At 48.2% G+C, this 20,599-nt stretch overlaps 1 protein-coding gene across 10 annotated transcripts in view; it reads left to right on the plus strand.

Moving 5' to 3' along the window:
* Positions 1 to 20,599, plus strand: part of SHISA6 (shisa family member 6) — a 165,904-nt gene that overhangs the window by 26,773 nt on the left and 118,532 nt on the right. For all 10 annotated transcript variants that reach the window (XM_053994998.1, XM_053995000.1, XM_053994999.1 and 7 more), the window contains exon 4: positions 14,267 to 14,362. In XM_053994998.1, the coding sequence (XP_053850973.1) occupies positions 14,267 to 14,362 (96 nt within the window). The remainder of the gene's footprint in view (positions 1 to 14,266; positions 14,363 to 20,599) is intronic.

A 20,599-nucleotide genomic window follows, 5' to 3' on the forward strand; every position in this document is an offset into this window, starting at 1 on the left:
TTTCTGTGATTCTACAATTCCATGATTCCATGTTTCTATAATTCCATGATTCTGTAATTCTACACTTCCATGATTCCATGCTTCTATGATTCCATGATTCTGTACAATTCCATGTTTTTATGACTCTACAATTCCATGTTTCTATGATTCCATGTTTCTGCGATTCCATGATTCTGTAATTCTACACTTCCATGATTCCATGTTTCTATGATTCCATGTTTCTGAAATTCTACAGTTCCATGATTCCATGATTCAATGATTCTGTAATTCTGTAATTCTACAATTCCTTGATTCCATGTTTCTATGATTCCATGTTTCTGTAATTCTACAATTCCATGTTTCCATGACTCTACAATTCCATGTCTCTATGATTGCATGATTCTGTAATTCTACAATTCTAGAATTCCATTATTCCATGACTCTATGATTCCATGATTCTACAATTCTATGTTTTTACGACTCTACGATTTTATGTTTCTATGATTCCATGTTTCTGTGATTCCATGTTTCTGTAATTCTACAATTCCATGTTTCCATGACTCTACAATTCCATGTTTCTATGATTCCATGATTCTGTAATTCCACACTTCCATGATTCCATGTTTCTATGATTCTATGTTTCTGTAATTTTACAATTCCATGTTTCCATGACTCTACAATTCCATGTCTCTATGATTGCATGATTCTGTAATTCTACAATTCTACATTTCCATGATTCCACGTTTCTATAATTCCATGTTTCTGAAATTCTACAATTCCATGATTCCACGACTCTATGATTCCATGATTATACAATTCTATGTTTTTATGACTCTACGATTTTATGTTTCTATGATTCCATGTTTCTATGATTCCATGTTTCTGTAATTCTACAATTCCATGTTTCCATGACTCTACAATTCCATGTTTCTATGATTCCATGATTCTACAATTCTATGTTTTTACGACTCTACGATTTTATGTTTCTATGATTCCATGATTCTATGATTCCATGATTCTGTAATTCTACAATTCCATGATTCCATGTTTCTATGATTCCATGTTTCTATGATTCCATGATTCTGTAATTCTACACTTCCATGATTCCATGTTTCTATGATTCCATGATTCTGTAATTCTACAATTCTACAATTCCACGATTCCGTGACTCAGACAAATGCAACTGTCCCAGAGCAGGAACGCCTGCAGAAGGGGCCAAGGCTGAGCTCCCACTCCAGAGAGGCACACAAATAATGGTGTCACCTTAAAGATGAAATCAGCTGGCTGAGCTCCTCCCCGTGAGAGAAACTCCCTGGTGAGCAAAGCCAGCACTCCCCTTCTGCAGGCATCTGCCTCAGCCCTCAGCAGCTCTGGGGGAGTGCTGCCAAGCACACAGGGACTCATTCCAAGGCCTGGGCAGGGAAAATATAAATATCCCTCTGGTTAATTTTGGGTGCCACCATCCATCAGTGGCTGGCTGGTGCGATTTAGCTCCTCGCCACCTCCTGACAGCAGGGGCAGGAAGCGTTCCCGTGGTGATGCCACACGTTCTTTTTTCAGGTGGGAAAGGCTGGTGGGGACAGAATTTACCTGGAGCAGTCACTGCTGGGCTGGCTGTGTGTGACCAGAGGGGCAAACAGTGACAGGAGGAGCTGCAGGGCATGGCCAGCTCTGCCTGCTGGGACAGGCATCCAGGAAAGGGTCATGGAATCCTGGCATGGTTGGCTTGGGAGGGAACTTGGTGATTGTCCCGTGTGGGAGTGGGAATTTGGTGATTTTCCCGTGTGGGAATGGGAACTTGGTGATTGTCCCGTGTGGGAATGGGAACTTGGTGATTTTCCCATTTGGGAATGGGAACTTGGTGATTGTCCCGTGTGGGAATGGGAATTTGGTGATTTTCCCATGTGGGAATGGGAACTTGGTGATTTTCCCATGTGGGAATGGGAACTTGGTGATTGTCCCGTGTGGGAATGGGAATTTGGTGATTTTCCCATTTGGGAATGGGAATTTGGTGATTGTCCCGTGTGGGAATGGGAATTTGGTGATTTTCCCGTGTGGGAATGGGAACTTGGTGATTTTCCCATTTAGGAATGGGAACTTGGTGATTGTCCCATGTGGAAATGGGAATTTGGTGATTTTCCCATGTGGGAATGGGAACTTGGTGATTGTCCCGTGTGGGAGTGGGAATTTGGTGATTTTCCCGTGTGGGAATGGGAATTTGGTGATTTTCCCGTGTGGGAATGGGAATTTGGTGATTGTCCTGTGTGGGGAATGGGAACTTGGTGATTTTCCCATTTGGGAATGGGAACTTGGTGATTTTCCCATGTGGGAATGGGAACTTGGTGATTGTCCCGTGTGGGAATGGGAATTTGGTGATTGTCCTGTGTGGGAATGGGAATTTGGTGATTTTCCCATTTGGGAATGGGAACTTGGTGATTTTCCCATGTGGGAATGGGAACTTGGTGATTTTCCCGTGTTGGAATGGGAACTTGGTGATTTTCCCATGTGGGAATGGGAATTTGGTGATTTTCCCATGTGGGAATGGGAACTTTAATCTGGCTGCTGAGCTGGGGACAAGGGCAGGGACAAAGCCAAGGACAAGGCCATGGACAGCTGCTGCTCAGGACAGAGAGGGTGGGAAGATGCAGAAAAACAACCAGGAGGATTCCCAGAAGCTCCCCCAAAACCCCCTACAGGTATCACAGGGGGCGAGTGGGTAAGATCCCAAAAGATCCTGAGTCTCTGAGCGTGATGTCCCCTCTCAAAATGATTTAAGAAAGGATCTGGACACTTCAGCACTTCACAAACTTCAAGAGACACCATCTCCACCTTCAGGCACAGGAAGTACTGCCAAGAGCTTTTCCCTGCCTTTCCTGGCGTCAGCAGGATTTGCCCCTGAAGTCCTGGCTTTTCTTTCCTGATTGCAGCTCCCTTTGAGATGGCAGTTTTTGAAGCTGCTCTTCCCAAATCCTTTGCTTCCAGAGGAGAGCAGAAACCATAAGTGACTCCGTTTGAGGGTGTGAAACAGAACAACTCGCATCCTTGGACTGTGAATTCCATACACCCATTTATTTACTCACAATTATAAACAGAGCACTTCATAAATATTTATAAGGAGGCTCCCAAGGCCCAGCTGAGAAAATCAGTGCTATCACCATTTCCCAGTTCTCAGACTGAGGCACAGGCAGAGACACTGCTGGAATTGTGCAGTTTTACAGAATTCCTGGCAAAGTTTGGCCCCAGATTCAGATTCCTGAATCCCCCTCATGTTTAGCAGGGAATTGTGCAATTTTACAGAATTCCTGTGAAGTCTGGGCTAAGATCCCCAAATTCCTGAATCCCCCTCATATTTAACAGTGAATTCTGCTGTTTTACAGAATTGTTATAAAGTTTGGCCCAAGATCCCCCAATTCCTGAATTCCCCTCATGTTTAGCAGGGAGTTTTGCAGTTTTACAGAATTCCTTTCAAAGTTTGCCCTAAGATCCCCCGATTCCTGGATCCCCCACATGTTTAGCAGGGAAACTTTATGCAGTTCTACAGAATTCCTGTGAAGCTTGCCCCAAGATCCCCCAATTCCCAAATTCCCCTCATGTTTAGCAGGGAATTGTGCTGTTTTACAGAATTCCTGTGAAGTTTGACCCAAGATCCCCCAGTTCCTAAATTCCCCACATATTTAGCAGGGAACTGTGCAGTTCTACAGAATTCCTGTGAAGTTTGCCCCAGGATCCCCCAGTTCCTGGGTGCCCCCCACGTTTAGCAGCCTGGGTGGCTCAGCTGTCCCACTGAGAGCTGGGATGTGTGGTCCCAGCCTCTGGATCAAGCTAATCCTGGCAGAGATCAGGGTCAGTCCCCGCTGAGCAGTGGTGGGGGATGCTCCCCTTGCAGCCTCATGGAGCACTCAGCTCCCGAGGGGATTGAAGAGGATCCAGAGCTGCCACGCAGGGCCAGGGGTGATGTGCAGACCTAATTTCCCTGGAATGGTATCTGAGGCAGATCTGGACAGCTTTAGTCATGCACAGCTGACCCTCCAAAGGCCCTCTGATATCAGGGGATGTTTATCTCTCTGATATCAGGGAATGTTTATCTCTCTGGTGTCAGGGAATGCTTATCTCCAGCCTTAAATCCCTGCTGGGACAGTCACTCCTCAGTATTGTCCCTCCACCTGAGAAGAGCAGGTTCCATCTCTCTTCTGCTGATACCCTTGAAGCATGGGAGGTGTGATCAGCTCTCCCTTTGCCCTTAATCACTTTCCTTAGCCTATATAATTAAATTCCATCAGGTATTGCAGCTAATTTTTGAGGAGCTCCCGAAGAACAAAAGCCAGTTTGGTCGCAGGCGAACAGAACAAATTAATTAGGAGGGGAATATTAGGCCCTCTCTAAATGAGATTCCAGCAGAAGCAGCACAGCTTGGCTGGCTCTGGTGCTCCCCAGCCCCTGAGCAGCTGCTCAGTTCCAGGGGTACAAAGTGTTCAGGGAGGAGACGGGGCCTGGAGCAGCCCCTGCTGGAGCCACCCCTGGGATTCATCCCAGAGCAGGACACAGGGAGCTGCTGGTGTTGAGTCTCATTAAAGGAGAGGCTGGGCTCCCTGTCCCATCCCTGCCAGCCTGACCCCAAGAAAAGTTACTTGGGTGTTGAGCATTCCAAGGATGGAGCAGCCACAGCTTCTCTGGGCACCCTGTGCCAGGCCCTCACCACGCTCACAGGGAGGAATTCCTTCCCAATATCCTTCCCAAGATCCCATCCAGCCCTGTCCTCCTTCAGCTTAAGGCCATTCCCCCCATCCTGTCAGAGCCCCTGTGAAAAATCCCTCTCCACCCTTCCTGGAAGCCCCTTTGGGGGACCCAAGGCAGGAACCCCTGGGTGTTCTGGCAGCTCTGCCAACCCCTCACTGCTCCCTGCTGAGCTGAGGAGCTTCCCACCCCTCTGTGCTCTGGGAAACCTGGGCTGGGGACGTGTCCAGGTGTCCCCTGTGGCTGGGGACGTGTCCAGGTGTGTCCCCTCATTCTGGGGGCATGTCCAGGTGTCCCCTGTGGCTGGGGACATGTCCAGGTGCCCCCTCACTCTGGGGACATGTCCAGGTGTCCCCTGTGGCTGGGGACGTGTCCAGGTGTGTCCCCTCACTCTGGGGGCATGTCCAGGTGTCCCCTCACTCTGGGGGCATGTCCAGGTGTCCCCTCATTCTGGGGACATGTCCAGGTGTGTCCCCTCACTCTGGGGGCATGTCCAGGTGTCCCCTCACTCTGGGGGCATGTCCAGGTGTCCCCTCATTCTGGGGACATGTCCAGGTGTCCCCTGTGGCTGGGGGTATGTCCAGGTGTCCCCTCACTCTGGGGACATGTCCAGGTGTCCCCTGTGGCCATCAGAGCTCCAAGCCTCGTGTGCGTCCCTGCGGAGGAGAAGCAGCCCATGGGAGCAGGGCGGGTCCAGCCCTTCCCTGGGCTTTGTGCTGCCCTGCAGGCGCTTGTGGAGAGCTGGGCAGGGGCTCTGATTGATTTCCTGATCCCTTTGGTGCCCTCCTTTTGGAAGAGCTGCTCTCTGAGCACAGCACGAGTATTTCATCACTGTATTTCTGCCATCCCACGTTGCTGTGAGACCCTCGAGCGCTGCACTCCTGGGTTTTGCTTCCACAGAGTCATTTTTTAAAGTTAACAGAACCCAAAAGTGCTGTTTCCTGAAGCCTCTTCCAGCCTGCTCCAGCTCACAGGGGGTTTCAAAGTCAAGGACAGCTGCTGTAGTTAACGAATAACCAATTAAGAGAGGAGATGTTCCCTGGCTCACTGGAGCCAGCACAGCTTTGAGCTGCACTTTCTGCAGCTCTTCCAGAGCCAGGCAGACCCAGGAGCCCGGGCTGTGCAGCTCAGTGCTCTGGCTTTGGGCAGGTTTTTGGCAGGGCTGCCCCTTTGGACTGCTCCAAACCCCGTGGCAGGGAGCTGATCCCCCTTGGCTGGAATCTGAAATGCAGGGAACTCTCAGAACTTTGGGCCTGCGAGCCAAAGCTTAGAATTAAACCCAGGGCTGGATCTGAGACCTTGGGAAAGGCTCCCAAACTCAGGTGCTGGAAGCGAGAATGTGGATTTGTAGTTTAAAGCAGAGACTCGTTAAGCTAAGGAAAGTTTAGAGTCTTAGAGTTTGAAATATAGAAAAAATCAAGTAGTTACAGAGGTGAACAAGGAGTTTAGAATGCAGCACTGTGGGTTTGTGTGCCATAACATGACTGGCTAAGAAAGCTCACGCTGTAGCATGGGTTCATAAGATGAAATATTTAAGGATTGGGTCGAAAGTATAAATATCCTTGTTGGCAGTGTTTTATTGGTCAATAAATCCTTAAAAGTCTTGTAACTGAGGGTCTTGTGACCCTCTGAGCCTTGTGGTGAAGATGTGAGCAGGACTCACCCTTCCTGTCCATAAGAAAATAAATCCTATCATCTAAAAAACTCAGAGGTCCCATCTCTAACTCATTCAAAACTCCTTCTCAAATCCTCACACCCGTTCTTGTCTCGGGAACTCTCCCAGGATGTGTCATTTTCCACAGGGCCCAGCTCCTGGCTGATGATTTCACCTGAAAGTGCCAGGATTTGGTTGTGAACAGGGAGCTTTTACCTGGCCTGGTTGCAGGGAGGGGTGGAAGAGGTGATGCAAATTCCCCCTGGAATCAATCAAAAGGGAAAGTAAGGATCTACCTCTGGGTTTTCCAGCTGGAATGATCCTCCTGTTCTGTTTTGAACCCAATTCCCTGATCCTGGCCTGAGTTGTTCCTGTGTTTCCTGTGTGCTTGGGCAGCCCAGCTCTGCCCCTGGGCTCCTGCAGGCACAGCCCAAACCCTGGCAGGAAGCAGGGAAGGATGTTCCAGAGGCCTGGCGGGAGGAAAAGGGGCAGAAAGGAAGAAATTCTTTTGAAAGAAGGTGGAGTTAAGGGTGGATTGTCACATTTACTGCTCTCCAAACCCCCTGAGAGGAGCGTGCAGCCAGGGGGGCTCTGCTCCCAGGGAGCAGCAGGACAAGAGGAAAAGCCATCAAGTTGTGCCAGGGGAAGTTCAGACTGGATAACAGGGACAATTTCCCCATGGGAAGGGTTGAAAAGCCCACAAGAGGCTGCCCAGGGGGTTCAAAAACCCAGATGTGGCCCTTGAGGCCATGGTTTGAGCGCTTGGACTTGGTGATCTCAGAGATCCTTCCGACCTTAACATTCCTGTGCTTCTGGGATTCCTGGCACAGGGAACTTGGCTCTCCTTAGCCCACCCAGTGGGGTTTAAGCTACAGAAGATCTGTAGGACATGGAACAATCTGATATTCCCTGCTCTGACCTGGAATACATCCCGTTCATGTCTGACAGCTCACCCCAAGTACCGCTGAGCTCCTTCCAGTTGCTTTTTTGTGCACATTTTCACGTCCTGGACAGGCAGCAGTGCCAGAGGGATGGTGTTAAACAGGCAAAACTCAGTGCTGGAGCCCTCTCCGGGCTGTTTGTGACAAGTGAGAGAGGTGCCAGCTGGCTCCTGCTTTTTGGGTGGTTTGGAGAAGGAAAATGGGGACATTTGGTGTCTCAGTGGCGTCCCTGGGATGTCCCTCCTCACTGTAATCTCTGCTCATTTGCTCCCCAGGAGAAGCTCCCCAGGTGCCTGACGTGGTTGCAAACACTCCCTTCCAACGTGTAGCCGTGTCTGACACCCCCAAATTCCCCAAACTGGGATGGGTGGGGTGTCCCTGGCTGCCCTGGGCACCTCTGGGGGCAGGAACCCACGGGTTTGGGTCTGGAGCTGAGCCTCCCTTGCTTTCCAAGGTGCCCCAATGAGAGTGGCAGGACAGGGGATGGTGCAGAGCATTCTGCATTGTGGCAGCTCGTGCCCTTGGGCTTGGGCTGTTTTCTGTGTAAAACAGCCCCAAAAGGATCACTCCAGCTCTGTTACGTGGGAAACAGCTCCAAAAGGATCACTCCAGCAGAAATGAGCAGCACCAGGAGCAGGGAGGCTGTGGATCCTGCAGAAATGAGAGGATTTTTTCCCTTATTATTTCTTGCAGAGATCTGTCTGACAAGAATTCTGTGCTGAGGATGTGAGGGCTCCTCCCTGGGTGCAGGGCTCTTTTCCCCCAGGGCAGTTTGTGACGAGGCCGAGGTCAGAGCTCTGTGCATCTTGCAAAAGTCTGTCCACGCCAGTCCCTGTCTGCCCTTCTCGGGGTGATGTAATCTGTGCTCAGTAATAACATTTCCAAGAGGTGGATAACAGCATTTTAGTTCAGCTCTAATAATTCTGTTAAAGCGGAGCCGGGGTTGTAATTGCAGTTTGTGGCCGAGGTTGTTCCATATGTGAGTTCTGTAGGATGCCTTTGTAATGAAATGTTCCCTCTGAGCTCCGTGCCCTGAAGAATTTGCCTTTTTTTTTGTGTGGCAGGCAGAGCACTCTGCTGCCTTGTAACCAGAGGAGAGGGGGGAAAAGAATTGTGTTGTAATAAATGAGCCAGGACTCCATTTTTCTTCCTGCAGGAAAAGCCAAATCTTTATTGTATAGGTCATATTTTATAGGATTATTATAATTATTATAATAATTATTATTATTATCGGTCAGATTTTATTGGTTGACAATACATTCACACTCAGTTCATTGGTCAGTACATGGTATTTTGCACATCTATCAAACTTCTGTATTTTTAGTTAGTTTACATATTTTTTCTACTAATTCTCATGGGACAGATCTTGTTGTTTACACAGGTGCAGTTGTTTTTCACCCCAGGAATAGATTGTTGTGTTAATGCACTTTATTTCTCAAGCTGTTTTCGTATCAGAACTTGCAAACTGCACTTAGAAGTGACAGGCTGGACATGAATTTAATTAATTTTAATTAATTAAAATGAAATCAATTAATGTAACAGAGCAGGCCTGGTTTTGTGAGGCCTTTCTTTTATAATTTCTCTACCTGTTTGCAACAGAAGTGAAATTCCACCTGGTTTCAGTCTCTGCTGGGAATTTGGAGTTGTGGAAGTGCTGATCTTCCTGGGACAGTGGGAGGTGTCCCTGCCATGGCAGGGGTGGCACTGGAAGAGCTTTAAGGTCCCTTCCAGCCCAAACCACTCTGGCATTCTATGAAAAACCCCTGAAATCGGAAATAAAATGAAAATCACTCCATCTACACCGTTTTAGCAAAGGAATTTGGCATTTTTTAGCTCTCTCACCGTAGGGCAGAGGGCAACCCCGAGGTTCAGCCTGCTCAGGGTGAACATCTGGGATGAGTTCCAGGAGCTCCCTCCCAGCCCATGGCACAGGCAGCTCCATCAGCTCTGGAAGGACTCCCAGCACCTCGGGGAGAGCACAGCTGGAGGCAGAAAGGAGGAAAACTTCCAGTGGAGAAGGAAATGGGGAATTTCCCTGTCTGTGCTCCCGCTGCTCTGCTGGGCACCTGCATTTGGGATTGCTCCAAGGGACCCTTCACTTCCAGTGGGAGCCACCCAGCTCAGGACGGGATTGTGGCAAATAAATGGAATAACAATATCTGGATTTGTCCCCCCAGCAGCCCCCAAGCCCTTCTGAAAGGAAAAATCACTCCCGGAATTCTCCCAGAATTTTGCAAGGCTGAAATAAATGATCACAAGTGAGCAGGAATGAGAAAAAAAAAAAACAAAAAAAAAAACAAAAAAAAAAAAACCCAAAAAGCAAACGTAGCATCCTATAATATATCTGTGGAAAGGGAAAAGTCAGGCTGCTTGAAGTCTGCAAATTTGAGTTTCTCCTGGGAAAATGTAACTCCTGTTCAAATGCTAATGGCTCGTTATCACAGGGATGTTTTAATTGAACTACAATGTTCCATAAGCAGGGGCAGAGCAAGGTTCAGAGAGCAAATGGCTGATGAAGAATCCTCAATCTGCCAGTAAATGTTTGCTTTTTTATAAACTTCCCCTTCTTGATCTGTCTTAAGCAGATTCTCTGAAGGGAATTGTAAAAGGCAGCTGATTTCAGCTGGAGGTAGCAGCAATATTTGTGTGGTTCTTTTATCCTGGTTTAAAACAGGGAATTTATGGCACTGCTCGAGTGGCATCCACCGGAGTGGATGGGAGCCCTGAGAGCACAGAAATTCCTGGGATAGGAGCAAGAATTGGCTCACTGGACAGCAAAGATACAGCACATTTTAGAAGAGTGATAGAGAAAAGGGAATCCAGGCAGGCATTGCAGCCCCAGAGCATCTCTGGGGGCTCCTCAGGACCAGCACAAACATCAAACATCTCATGGAGCACAAACCATTCCAGAGCTCTGCCTCCTTTCCCGGGAATCCAGAAGCAGAGCTTGCGGGAGGGAGGTAGGAAGAGAAGGGAGAGAACCCACAATGTTTGCCATGGAAGCAGAAAATCCTCCCTTCTTTTTCCTGGATGCTCTTCTCAGGGAATTTCTGGGGGACGCCTCCACACTGGGAGGTTTTTGCCACCGCCTCGCATTGCCACAGCTGTGAGAAGAAAATTGGGAGCTGCCAGCACTCCCGAAGCTGTGGAAACACTTTGTGTGAGTTTGCTGACTTTTCCAGGGAGCACTGGGCTGACCCTGACCAGAAAAAGCCCGTGTGGGAAGGGAGTGGGATGGTTTCTCTATTAGACAGGAGTGAACATTTGTCACAAGTGCCAGCACCTCCTGCCTGCCCTGTGAGCTCCTCTGGGGCTCTCCAGCACCATCCCAGGGGGGCAGAGCCTGTGCCAGCCTCTCCTGGCCTGGCACCGGCTGGGGACGGGGCTGGAGCCTGCTCAGACCCACTGGGGGAGAGCAGGGGGGCTCAGGGGAGAGCCTGAGAGCCCAGCTGCAGAGATCTCAGCTGCAGAGAGAGACCCCACTGCAGAGAGACCCCACTGCAGAGAGAGACCCCACTGCACTGAGAGATCACACTTCACTGAGAGACCCCACTGCAGAGAGAGACCCCACAGCAGAGAGACCCCACTGCAGAGAGACCCCACTGCAGAGAGAGACCCCACTGCACTGAGAGATCACACTTCACTGAGAGACCCCACTGCAGAGACAGACCCCACTGCAGAGAGACCCCACTGCAGAGAGAGACCCCACAGCAGAGAGACCCCACTGCAGAGAGACCCCACTGCAGAGAGAGACCCCACTGCAGAGAGACCCCACAGCAGAGAGACCCCACTGCAGAGAGACCCCACTGCAGAGAGAGACCCCACAGCAGAGAGACCCCACTGCAGAGAGACCCCACAGCAGAGAGACCCCACTGCAGAGAGACCCCACTGCAGAGAGACCCCACTGCAGAGAGAGACCCCACAGCAGAGAGACCCCACAGCAGAGACCCCACTGCAGAGACCCCATTACAGAGACCCCACTGCAGAGAGAGACCCCACAGCAGAGAGACCCCACCTGCAGAGCTGCCCCAGCTCAGGCAGGAGCTGGAGCTGCTGCAGAGCCCAGAGGAGGCTCCAGGATGAGCAGAGGATGGAGCAGCTCTGCTGGCAGGAAAGGCTGGCACAGCTGGCATTGCTCACCTGGGCAGGAGAAGCTTTGGGGTGACCTCAGGGTGGCCTTGCAGGGCCTGAAGGAGCTGCAGGAAACGTGGAGAGAGAATTGACAAGGGATGGAGGGACAGGACACAGGGAATGGCTTCACACGGGGCAGGGCTGGATGGGATATTGGGAATTAGGAATTGTTCCCTGTGAAGGTGGGCAAGGGCTGGGATGGAATTGCCAGAGCAGCTGTGGCTGCCCCTGGATCCCTGGCAGTGCCCAAGGCCAGGCTGGACAGGGCTGGGAGCAGCTGGGACACTGGAAGGAGTCCCTGCCATGGCAGGGGTGGCACTGGGGGGGCTTTGAGGTCCCTTCCAGCCCAAACCCTTCTGGGATTCTGTGACATTTGGGGACCTTGGGGGGCTGGCCCAGGTGGGTGCTGGCCTCGGGTTGTTATAACCCCGTACCCACTGCTGGGGCTCTGGGGGCAGTGAGTGGCTGCAAGGGAAACAGGGAAGGTTCCAGAGCCTCTCTCATTCCCAAGGTGCTGCCAGAGAGCCTGAAATGGAGTTTTGGTGTCAGTCTCTGCAAAACAGAGGTGGGGCAGGCAGGACGGGCCCCAGCTGTTCCCACCTGGATCCTGGATGCCCTCCTGCTCCTGCCCACAGCTGCCTGCCCAGCTCTGCTCCAGCCCAGCACCTTCTGCCACCACAGCTCGGGCAGGAAATCAGGGAAAAGTGGAATTTCCCTGGGATTCAGCTGCGTTCCTGTAAACCCCCGAGGCCGCCCCGCTTCCCTCCCCCTGCACCTATCTTATCTCTGCCTCTTCCCGAAATAATAGGAACGGAAAAATTAACAACACGAAAAAGGGAGGAGACGATGAAGAGTATCTGAAAAATCATCTGTGTCCTCATTTCAGAGCTTTGCATGGAAACAGGGAGGCAGGGTGTTTTTTTTTTTTTTTTTCCTTTATTAATGTATTAAAATATTAAAAAGCTGGGTGTCTCTTGAACCTAGTGCGTTGCCAGGGGCTGAGGAAGCTCTGAGGAGTTTTTTGGGGAGGCTGCTGCACTTGAGGAGCTGTCCCAAACGCCAGGTGTGCTGTCCTGCTGCGGACGGGGCAGCAGCCTGGGCAGGGGACGCTGGCACTGGGGACAAAGGCTGGCACCGGGCGCTGGCAGGGGTCAGGAGTCGCTCCTGGTGCCCTTTGCCCTTCCGCGGGAAGGGCTGGGTGGCACCAGCGCGCGGCTGGCTCCGAGGCAGGGATGAGCCCTTTTCTGTCGGATTTGGCACTTGGCTGCTTCGCCCCTCACGTTCTGCTGGCTCCTGGGCACGTGCCAGGATGTGCAGTGGTTCTTCTTCACCAGTCTGTGCCAACAGGGAACCCAGGCGCTGACGTTGCTGCAGGTGTCGTTCTCTTTCATTGTGCAATGGCCGGGGGGACAGAAGGGCTGCACAGAACTATAGGAGGATAAAATTTAAACATGAAACACAAATAAAAATGGAAATAATAGAAATAGAAATCAAATATAAATATAAATATAAATATAAATATAAATATAAATATAAATATAAATATAAATATAAATATAATAGAAATATAAATCAAATATAAATATAAATATAAATATAAATATAAATATAAATATAAACATTAAATATAAACATAAACATAAACATAATTATAAATGTAAATATAAATAGAGATAGAAATAGAAATAGAAATATAACAACTATAACTATATTTATAGCTATATTTATATATTATATATAAAATATACATTGTATAGATATATAAAAAGAAAATAGATTAATGTCATTATTATATCAATGCTATTATATTATTGATACTATAATTAGTCTAGTTATATTATTATATTATTATATTATTATATTATTATATTATTATATTATTATTATATATTATATGCATAAAATATATAAAAACATAAATACATATATGTATAAACATGTGCACATATAGAAATACATATGAAAAATATAAATATAAATATACATAAATATAAATATAAATATAAATAAATATATATATAAAGAAGAAAATAGATTAATTATTATATCAATACTATTATGTTATTGATACTATAATTAGTCTATTAATATGATGATATTATTATATATTATATGCATAAAGATATATAGAAACACATATATATATGAACATATATGTACATATAGAAATATATATGAAAATATATGAATATTATACACATACACATAAACATAAACATAATGCAAATATAAATATAAATACATATACATATACACATACATATATAAAAATATAATTATAAATATAAATAAATATACACATACATAGACATATACATAAATATAAATATAAAATAAATATAATATCATTATAATTATAAATATAGATATAAATATAAATATACAAATATATAAACATATAAATATAAATATAAATATAAATATAATTATAAATATAAATATGAATATATAAAAGAATAAATTATAAATATATAAAAATATAAATATAAATATAAATATAAATATAAATATAAATATAAATATAAATATAAATATAAATATAAATATATAAATAAAAATAAATTATAAATATATAAATATATAAAGATAAAGATAAAGATAAAGATAAAGATAAGTATAAAGATAAATATAAATATATAAATAAAATATAAATATATAAATATAAATATAAATATATAAATATATAAATATAAATATAAATATAAATATAAATATAAATATAAATATAAATATAGATATAGATATAAATATAGATCTAGATATGGATGTATGTTCATTCCCAGAGACAGAGTGACCGAAGGTGTCTTTGTTTCCTGTTCCCTGGCAGGTCACTACGGGAAGGATATTTACCGCAGCGGAGGGCCAGATCTCCATAATTTCATCTCCTCCGGCTTTGTCACGTTAGGACGAGGACACACGAAGGGTACAGTGGAAACCATTTTTTGCTAAATAAAAAGCTCGTTTTAAATGCGAAGCTCGGAGCTGGCACCGGGCTCGGGGTGCCCCGAGCTGGCAGCGGGGTCGGTGCTGGGCTGGGGCAGGACCCGCGGGTCCTGGCAGGGCGATGCGGTGGCACTGCCCCTCCAGCCTGGTGTTCTCCTGCCTGCGTGGCTGCTGGCCCAGGGCAGGCAGTGAGCGCTTCCAGACTGGGGGCTGCAGCTCTTCCCTTCCACTTCTGGGCCTTTCTTTGCTTTCTTTCTTTCTTTAGATGGTGGGAGGAAGGGGGAGGGTTACGATGACTATTTTATAAAATGATTTCTTTTTAGCTCCTATCTTTTCTGTGTTCCTATAATCTGTGATATAATGTACAAAGAGGAAAACACAAAAATGCACATTTGCTGCTCTGTGTATGTTCTGTGTACATGTACTGTATGTAAATATCTGTGGAGAGACAGCTTTAACACAAATAACCCAATACAGGGGCTTCTGGTGGCACCAGAGCTGTGTCCTGGTGGCACCACAACCCCGGGCAATGTTGGTTGATGACGCTGTTGCCTGTTTGGTGAGTTTCTCTGGCGTACAGTGAGACGTGTTCGGAGTGTCCCACTCCTGTCCCGAGTGCCACCGGTGCCCTGGCTGTGCCACCGGGGGTGCATGTGCCACTCCTGTCCCCTTCTGTGTCCCCAAGACCGCTGTACTCCCTCTAGACACAATGTATGTGGAGATTCCTCTCTAGACCAATGTACTGTATGTGGAGCTGTGTCCTCGTGCTCGCCTGGTTGAACGCTCCTGTGTTGTTTCTGTGGATGACCGTGACTCACAAATGATTAAAAGACCTTGATATTTTAATTTTTTCTTTTTTTTTTTTTTTTTTTTTTTTTCCTACATTTCCTGCACTTTTTCCAGTTTTCCACGAGTGTCATCCAAAGTAGTGTTGGTCCTGTAGAACTGTCAGAGAAGAAACAAATATATGTATATTGTCTGTGTATGTCTGTGTGTGCTTAAATAAAGTTTACTGAGGCTGTGAGGCAGCACCCGTGGGACTTGTAATCCAATCCCTGCAATCCCAGATTTGTGACCCAATCCCTGCAATCCCAGATTTATCTCATCCCTGCAATCTCAGAATTTGTTATCCCATCCCTGCAATCCCAGATTTGTTATCCAATACTCTGCAATCCCAGATTTGTGATCCAATACCCTGAATTCCCAGATTTGTAACTGAATCCCTGCAATCCCAGATTTCTTATCCCATCCCTGCAATCCCAGATTTGTTATCCAATAGTCTACAATCCCAGATTTGTGACCCAATCCTGCAATCCCAGATTTGTTATCCAATACCCCGCAATTCCAGATTTGTAACCCAACCCCTGCAATCCCAGATTTGTTATCCCATCCCTGCAATTCCAGATTTGTGACCCAATCCCTGCAATCCCAGATTTGTGATCCAATGCCCTGAATTCCCAGATTTGTAACCCCATCCCTGCAATTCCAGATTTGTGATCCAAACCCTGCATTCCCAGATTTGTGATCCCATCCCTGCGATCCCAGTCCAGCTCTGCACCGAGGGAAGGGAAGCTGAGGAAGCTCAGGTGGGCTGGGAGCTGCACTGGTTCAAGGAAGGGCCCGTGGGTGACATTTCACACGAGGTGTCCCCGTCCCAGGGGGCATCTCCTGCCACACCAGGAGCGTGTTTAGGGTCAGGTAGCAAAGGTTACCCCGGGAGTGATGGTGCAAGGAGTGGGGTGTCCTGATGGCCTCCACCAAGCCATGGAGATGCCTGAGCAGGGCTGTAAAGGCAGCCCTTTGTCTCAGGCAGGTGAGTTACCCTCACCTCACACCCCTGGGGCACCTTCCAGCAGTTTGCTGGACAAAAGGCTGCTCCCAGTTCCTTCCCAGGTGAGAACAAAACCTCCTCTCCTCCTTCAGCTGCAAAGGCTGGGGGGCTCTGCTCTCCTGGAGGTGGGCCAGGGGTCTCCACACCTCTTCCAGAGCACATTCCCTGTCCCTGGGAAGGGGGGACAGTGGGCAGTGGGAATGCAGCCCGGCCATCCACCACAGCTGTCAGACCGGGGGTGCTTTCCAAACTGAACAGAAGGCTTTTGTTCTCTCAAGAAATGAATATCGTGGCTGTTTTTAGACATCAGAATGGACTGGCCTTAGAATTCACCTTTCAGCTGCCTGTAAATCCACCTGGTTTTTGAACAGTGCTATAATGTTCATTTCCAGTTTCTCAATGGCAAATTCCCCCACTGCTGAGTGGTGAGAGTGATGAACACCCCACACCTGCTGCAGGACCTGCTTGTGCTCATGTGTGGCTTTGTCTTTGTCTGTGACATGACCTGGTTATCTGTCTGTGCTGTGACAGGGGGCACAGGGGTGCCACAAAGGACTGAGGGGCTCTAGCATTAGGATAGTGCCTGAAGTGCTTGATTTGGGGAAATATTGTGTGACAGATTTCCTGAGTTCAGCATGAAGTCACCACCCAGTACCTGTAAGAGACCTTCAGCCAGGGCTTTAGATGACTGGGTTCTGTGCTATTTTGTCCTAATCCTGTTCAGATGAGCAGGTTTTCTGCTCTTTTGTCCTATTCCTCTTTAGATGAGCAGGTTCTGTGCTGTTTTCTCCTATTCCTATTGGGATGAGCAGGTTCTGTGCTCTTTTCTCCTAATCCTTTTTAGATGAGCAGGCTCTGTGCTGTTTTCTCCTATTCCTCTTTAGATGAGCAGGTTCAGTGCTGTTTTCTCCTATTCCTGTTTAGATGAGCAGGTTCTGTGCTGTTTTCTCCTATTCCTATTGGGATGAGCAGGTTCTGTGCTGTTCTCTCCTATTCCTGTTTAGATGAACAGGTTTTGTGCTCTTTTCTCCTATTCCTATTGGGATGAGCAGGTTCTGTGCTCTTTTCTCCTAATCCTTTTTAGATGAGCAGGTTTTGTGCTGTTTTCTCCTATTCCTGTTTAGATGAGCAGGTTCTGTGCTGTTTTCTCCTATTCCTGTTTAGATGAGCAGGTTCAGTGCTCTTTTCTCCTATTCCTGTTTAGATGAGCAGGTTCTGTGCTCTTTTCTCCTAATCCTTTTTAGATGAGCAGGTTTTGTGCTGTTTTCTCCTATTCCTGTTTAGATGAGCAGGTTCTGTGCTGTTTTCTCCTATTCCTGTTTAGATGAGCAGGTTCTGTGCTGTTTTCTCCTATTCCTGTTTAGATGAGCAGGTTCTGTGCTGTTCTCTCCTATTCCTGTTTAGATGAGCAGATTCTGTCCTTTTCCAGTTCCAGCCCTTGTCTTAGAACCCCCACTTCAGCCAAATGACCTCACCCTGCCCTGTGGCGAGGGTTCTGCCCCTGCACTGCACAAAGCCACTGAAGTTTCTCTCAATATTTCTCTGCACTGGGAGACACATTTTTGGTGTTTTCTCAACTGTCTTCTGTGCTGTGGCAGAACTCCAAGTGCTGAGTAATATTTAAGAGCTCATCTATTTCGGGCAGAAGACAAAGACGTGAGACATGCCAAAGTACCATGGATACCAAATCAGCACCTTCACATGTCTGACATGCCCAGGCTCCTGCAGGATGGGGATTTATGGCTCTTCCATGACATTCCACTGGGCCATGCATCACTGCCTGCCCTCGGAGGGCTCTGGAGCCGTCCCAGTGCGTGTTCTCCAAACCATGGGCAGTTCCTCTGCTGTCAGGATGATCCAGGGATGAATCCTGGCTCTTTGGGCTGTAGGAGCCCCCGTGGAGAGGCACAAGGCGGGGCTGATCTCATGCGAGGTTAGGTAGGAGGAGGTTGGATGGTTGGTTCTGAGGTAGCAGCTTTTAATTCCGTGTGGAGGCAGCTGGGGGACACCAGCACCTCTGAGGAGTTCACTGGGAGGGCACAGGGCACCTCAGCCCCCAGAGAGGGAGGATGGATCCCACATTCCTGCGTGGGAGCAGCTCCTGCTGCCGGTGCTGCCGTGGGAGGGTTCAGTGCTCCGGGGACGCACGTGGGAGACAGGAGCCAGCTCACCCCTCTGTGCACCAAGCTGATTTAAATCCCAGCTTCCCCAGCCTGTGCCGAGCATCCTGACACTGCCTGTGTGCCACCCTGGCCCGGGCTGTGCCCTCAGGGCTCCCCAGAGCTCTGGCACCCACCCAGCCTGGAGGGATTTACAGCCACACAGAGAGACAGCCCAGGGAGGGAACACATCCACTCCACACTGCCTACCCCACATCATATTGCTGGGCTTTGGGGTAAAAATATGATTTTTATTTTGGTTTTTGGTTGTTTTTTTTGTTTTTGTTTTTTTTTTTTACTCCAAGTCTCAGACTTTGGAAATAGTTTCCCAGTGGAATTGAGCTCGCTGAGTTTCAGCAGTCTGGGACAGCAGCAGGAGTTCTGTAGAGCATTTGATAACCTCTGGTCAGCACTCAACTGCTTCTTTGTTTTCCTGGTAGCTCTGCAGGAGTGTGAAAAACAGAGAGGTTATTTTCTGGAAAAAGCAGAATTTCCCAGGTGAACTGAGTGCAAGGGCAGGGGGAGTGAGGCAGGAGGAGCAGGGGGGTTCAGAGGGGTTCAGACTCCTCTGCAGGGTCAATTCATGGGGGAAAACAGAGCTGTTCCTACAGTCTGCTCGTTCCCTGTGAGCTCATGCCAGATCCTGGAGCAGCAGGAAAACTCAGGAGGAGTCAGATGTCCCCCGAGCCTGCCCAAGAACCCTTCCAGAAATGGAACCTCTCCCTCTTGGTTCGAGGCCTGGATTCCCTGCAGGTGTGCTCTGAGCCAGGGCATCTGCAGGAGGTTTTTTTTTTTTTTAATTTTTTCTTGCTCAGCCTTGCTCTGAGGATGCTCTCCTGTAGTACCAGCAGGCAGGAAAGAGAGGAAGGGATGAGCCACGTGTGCAGGGTAGGGCAGGGGCTGCACTGCCCCAGCCCCCTGTGCTGGCATCACCCCCAGCGTGGGCAAGGTGCAAACCTGCTGGGCACAGCCAGCCTGGTGACTGAGCAGCAAAAGCTCCCCCCAGAGCACTTGATCTTGTGGTTTGCTGTGCAGATTTGATCTGCAGCCCAAGTGTGGGATTTGCCTGCTGGGCTTCTGCTCTCACTCGTCTCCTACCTCGGGCATGGCCACAGGGCTCAGGGCACGGCTTTGGGGGCACAGGATTTGTGCCTGGTGGGTGGGAACAGGGATCTGTGCTTCAGCAGGACCTTGCACACAAGTAGATCCTGTCCTCAGATCCAGCCTCACCTCTGGTGAACATCCCCCTCCCTGGCTTTGTGGGTATTCGAAAGGAGAAACTGTTCTTGATCTACCTTAGGAAATGAGAATTTTCCCTGGGCATGTGTGCAGAGGGAGCAAATATTCCTGGAGCCAGGGCAGAGGAAGGTGGCTGCCTCGTGGGGTAAGGGTTTGGAAGCTGCAGGGAAGACAGGAGGCTGGAGGGAGAGGGGCTGGAGTGAGGGGGCAGCTGGCTCGTGGTTTCTCCCCTTGCCCATGTGCCAGTGGCTCCAAGGGGCTCAGGGGACACCTCAGCTCTGAGCTGGCACCTTGGCCAAGCTCCCTCCCTCCTGCAGCCTGCTGGACAGCCAGGAGCACAGGAGTGATGAGAGGCTGAGCTGGAGCAGAGGCTGGGCAGAGTTACAGAATAAAGCAGGGATTTGTTAAAAGGATCTCCTCATGGATCCACCTTGGGCAGCACCAGAGCCCAGCCAGGGCTGCACCCAAGAGGAACCAAAATGGTCCCAAAATGCACGAGCGCTCCCGGGGGCTCTCACTGGGATCAGCTCTGCTCCATTTGCACCTTGCAGTTCATTGTCCCATTCCAGCTCCAGCCCATGCAGTCCCATCCTGCTTGTTTTTTTTTTTCTCTTCAATTCACCACTGTGAATTAATTAATTCATTCACTTTTTGGGCCTGGAGCTTGTAACAGCTGTCTTTGGACAAGCTGGAAAAGGTTTGTTTTGTCTCCCTGCCCTGTGAAGAGAATTTACTGACACTTACTAGCTCAGAGCTACACACCTAGGCAGCACAGAATCTGAAAAATAGAATTACTGTTAAAAATATGAAAGCTAAACCTTAAGGCATCAGGAGGTGGGGCCTGGTGTCAGCAGGGTCACTCAGGCAAAGCCAAGCCCCACCTGGCAGTCCAGCCCGTGGGCTTGGGCACAAGAAAAGCTCCTCCAAAGGAGGAAATGTCCAGCAGGAGGTGGGGCCTGTCCAGCAGGACATTTCCAGCCATGGAAAG

Source organism: Vidua macroura, chromosome 19, assembly GCF_024509145.1.
Source record: "Vidua macroura isolate BioBank_ID:100142 chromosome 19, ASM2450914v1, whole genome shotgun sequence".
NCBI classification, from domain to species: Eukaryota; Metazoa; Chordata; class Aves; order Passeriformes; family Viduidae; genus Vidua; species Vidua macroura.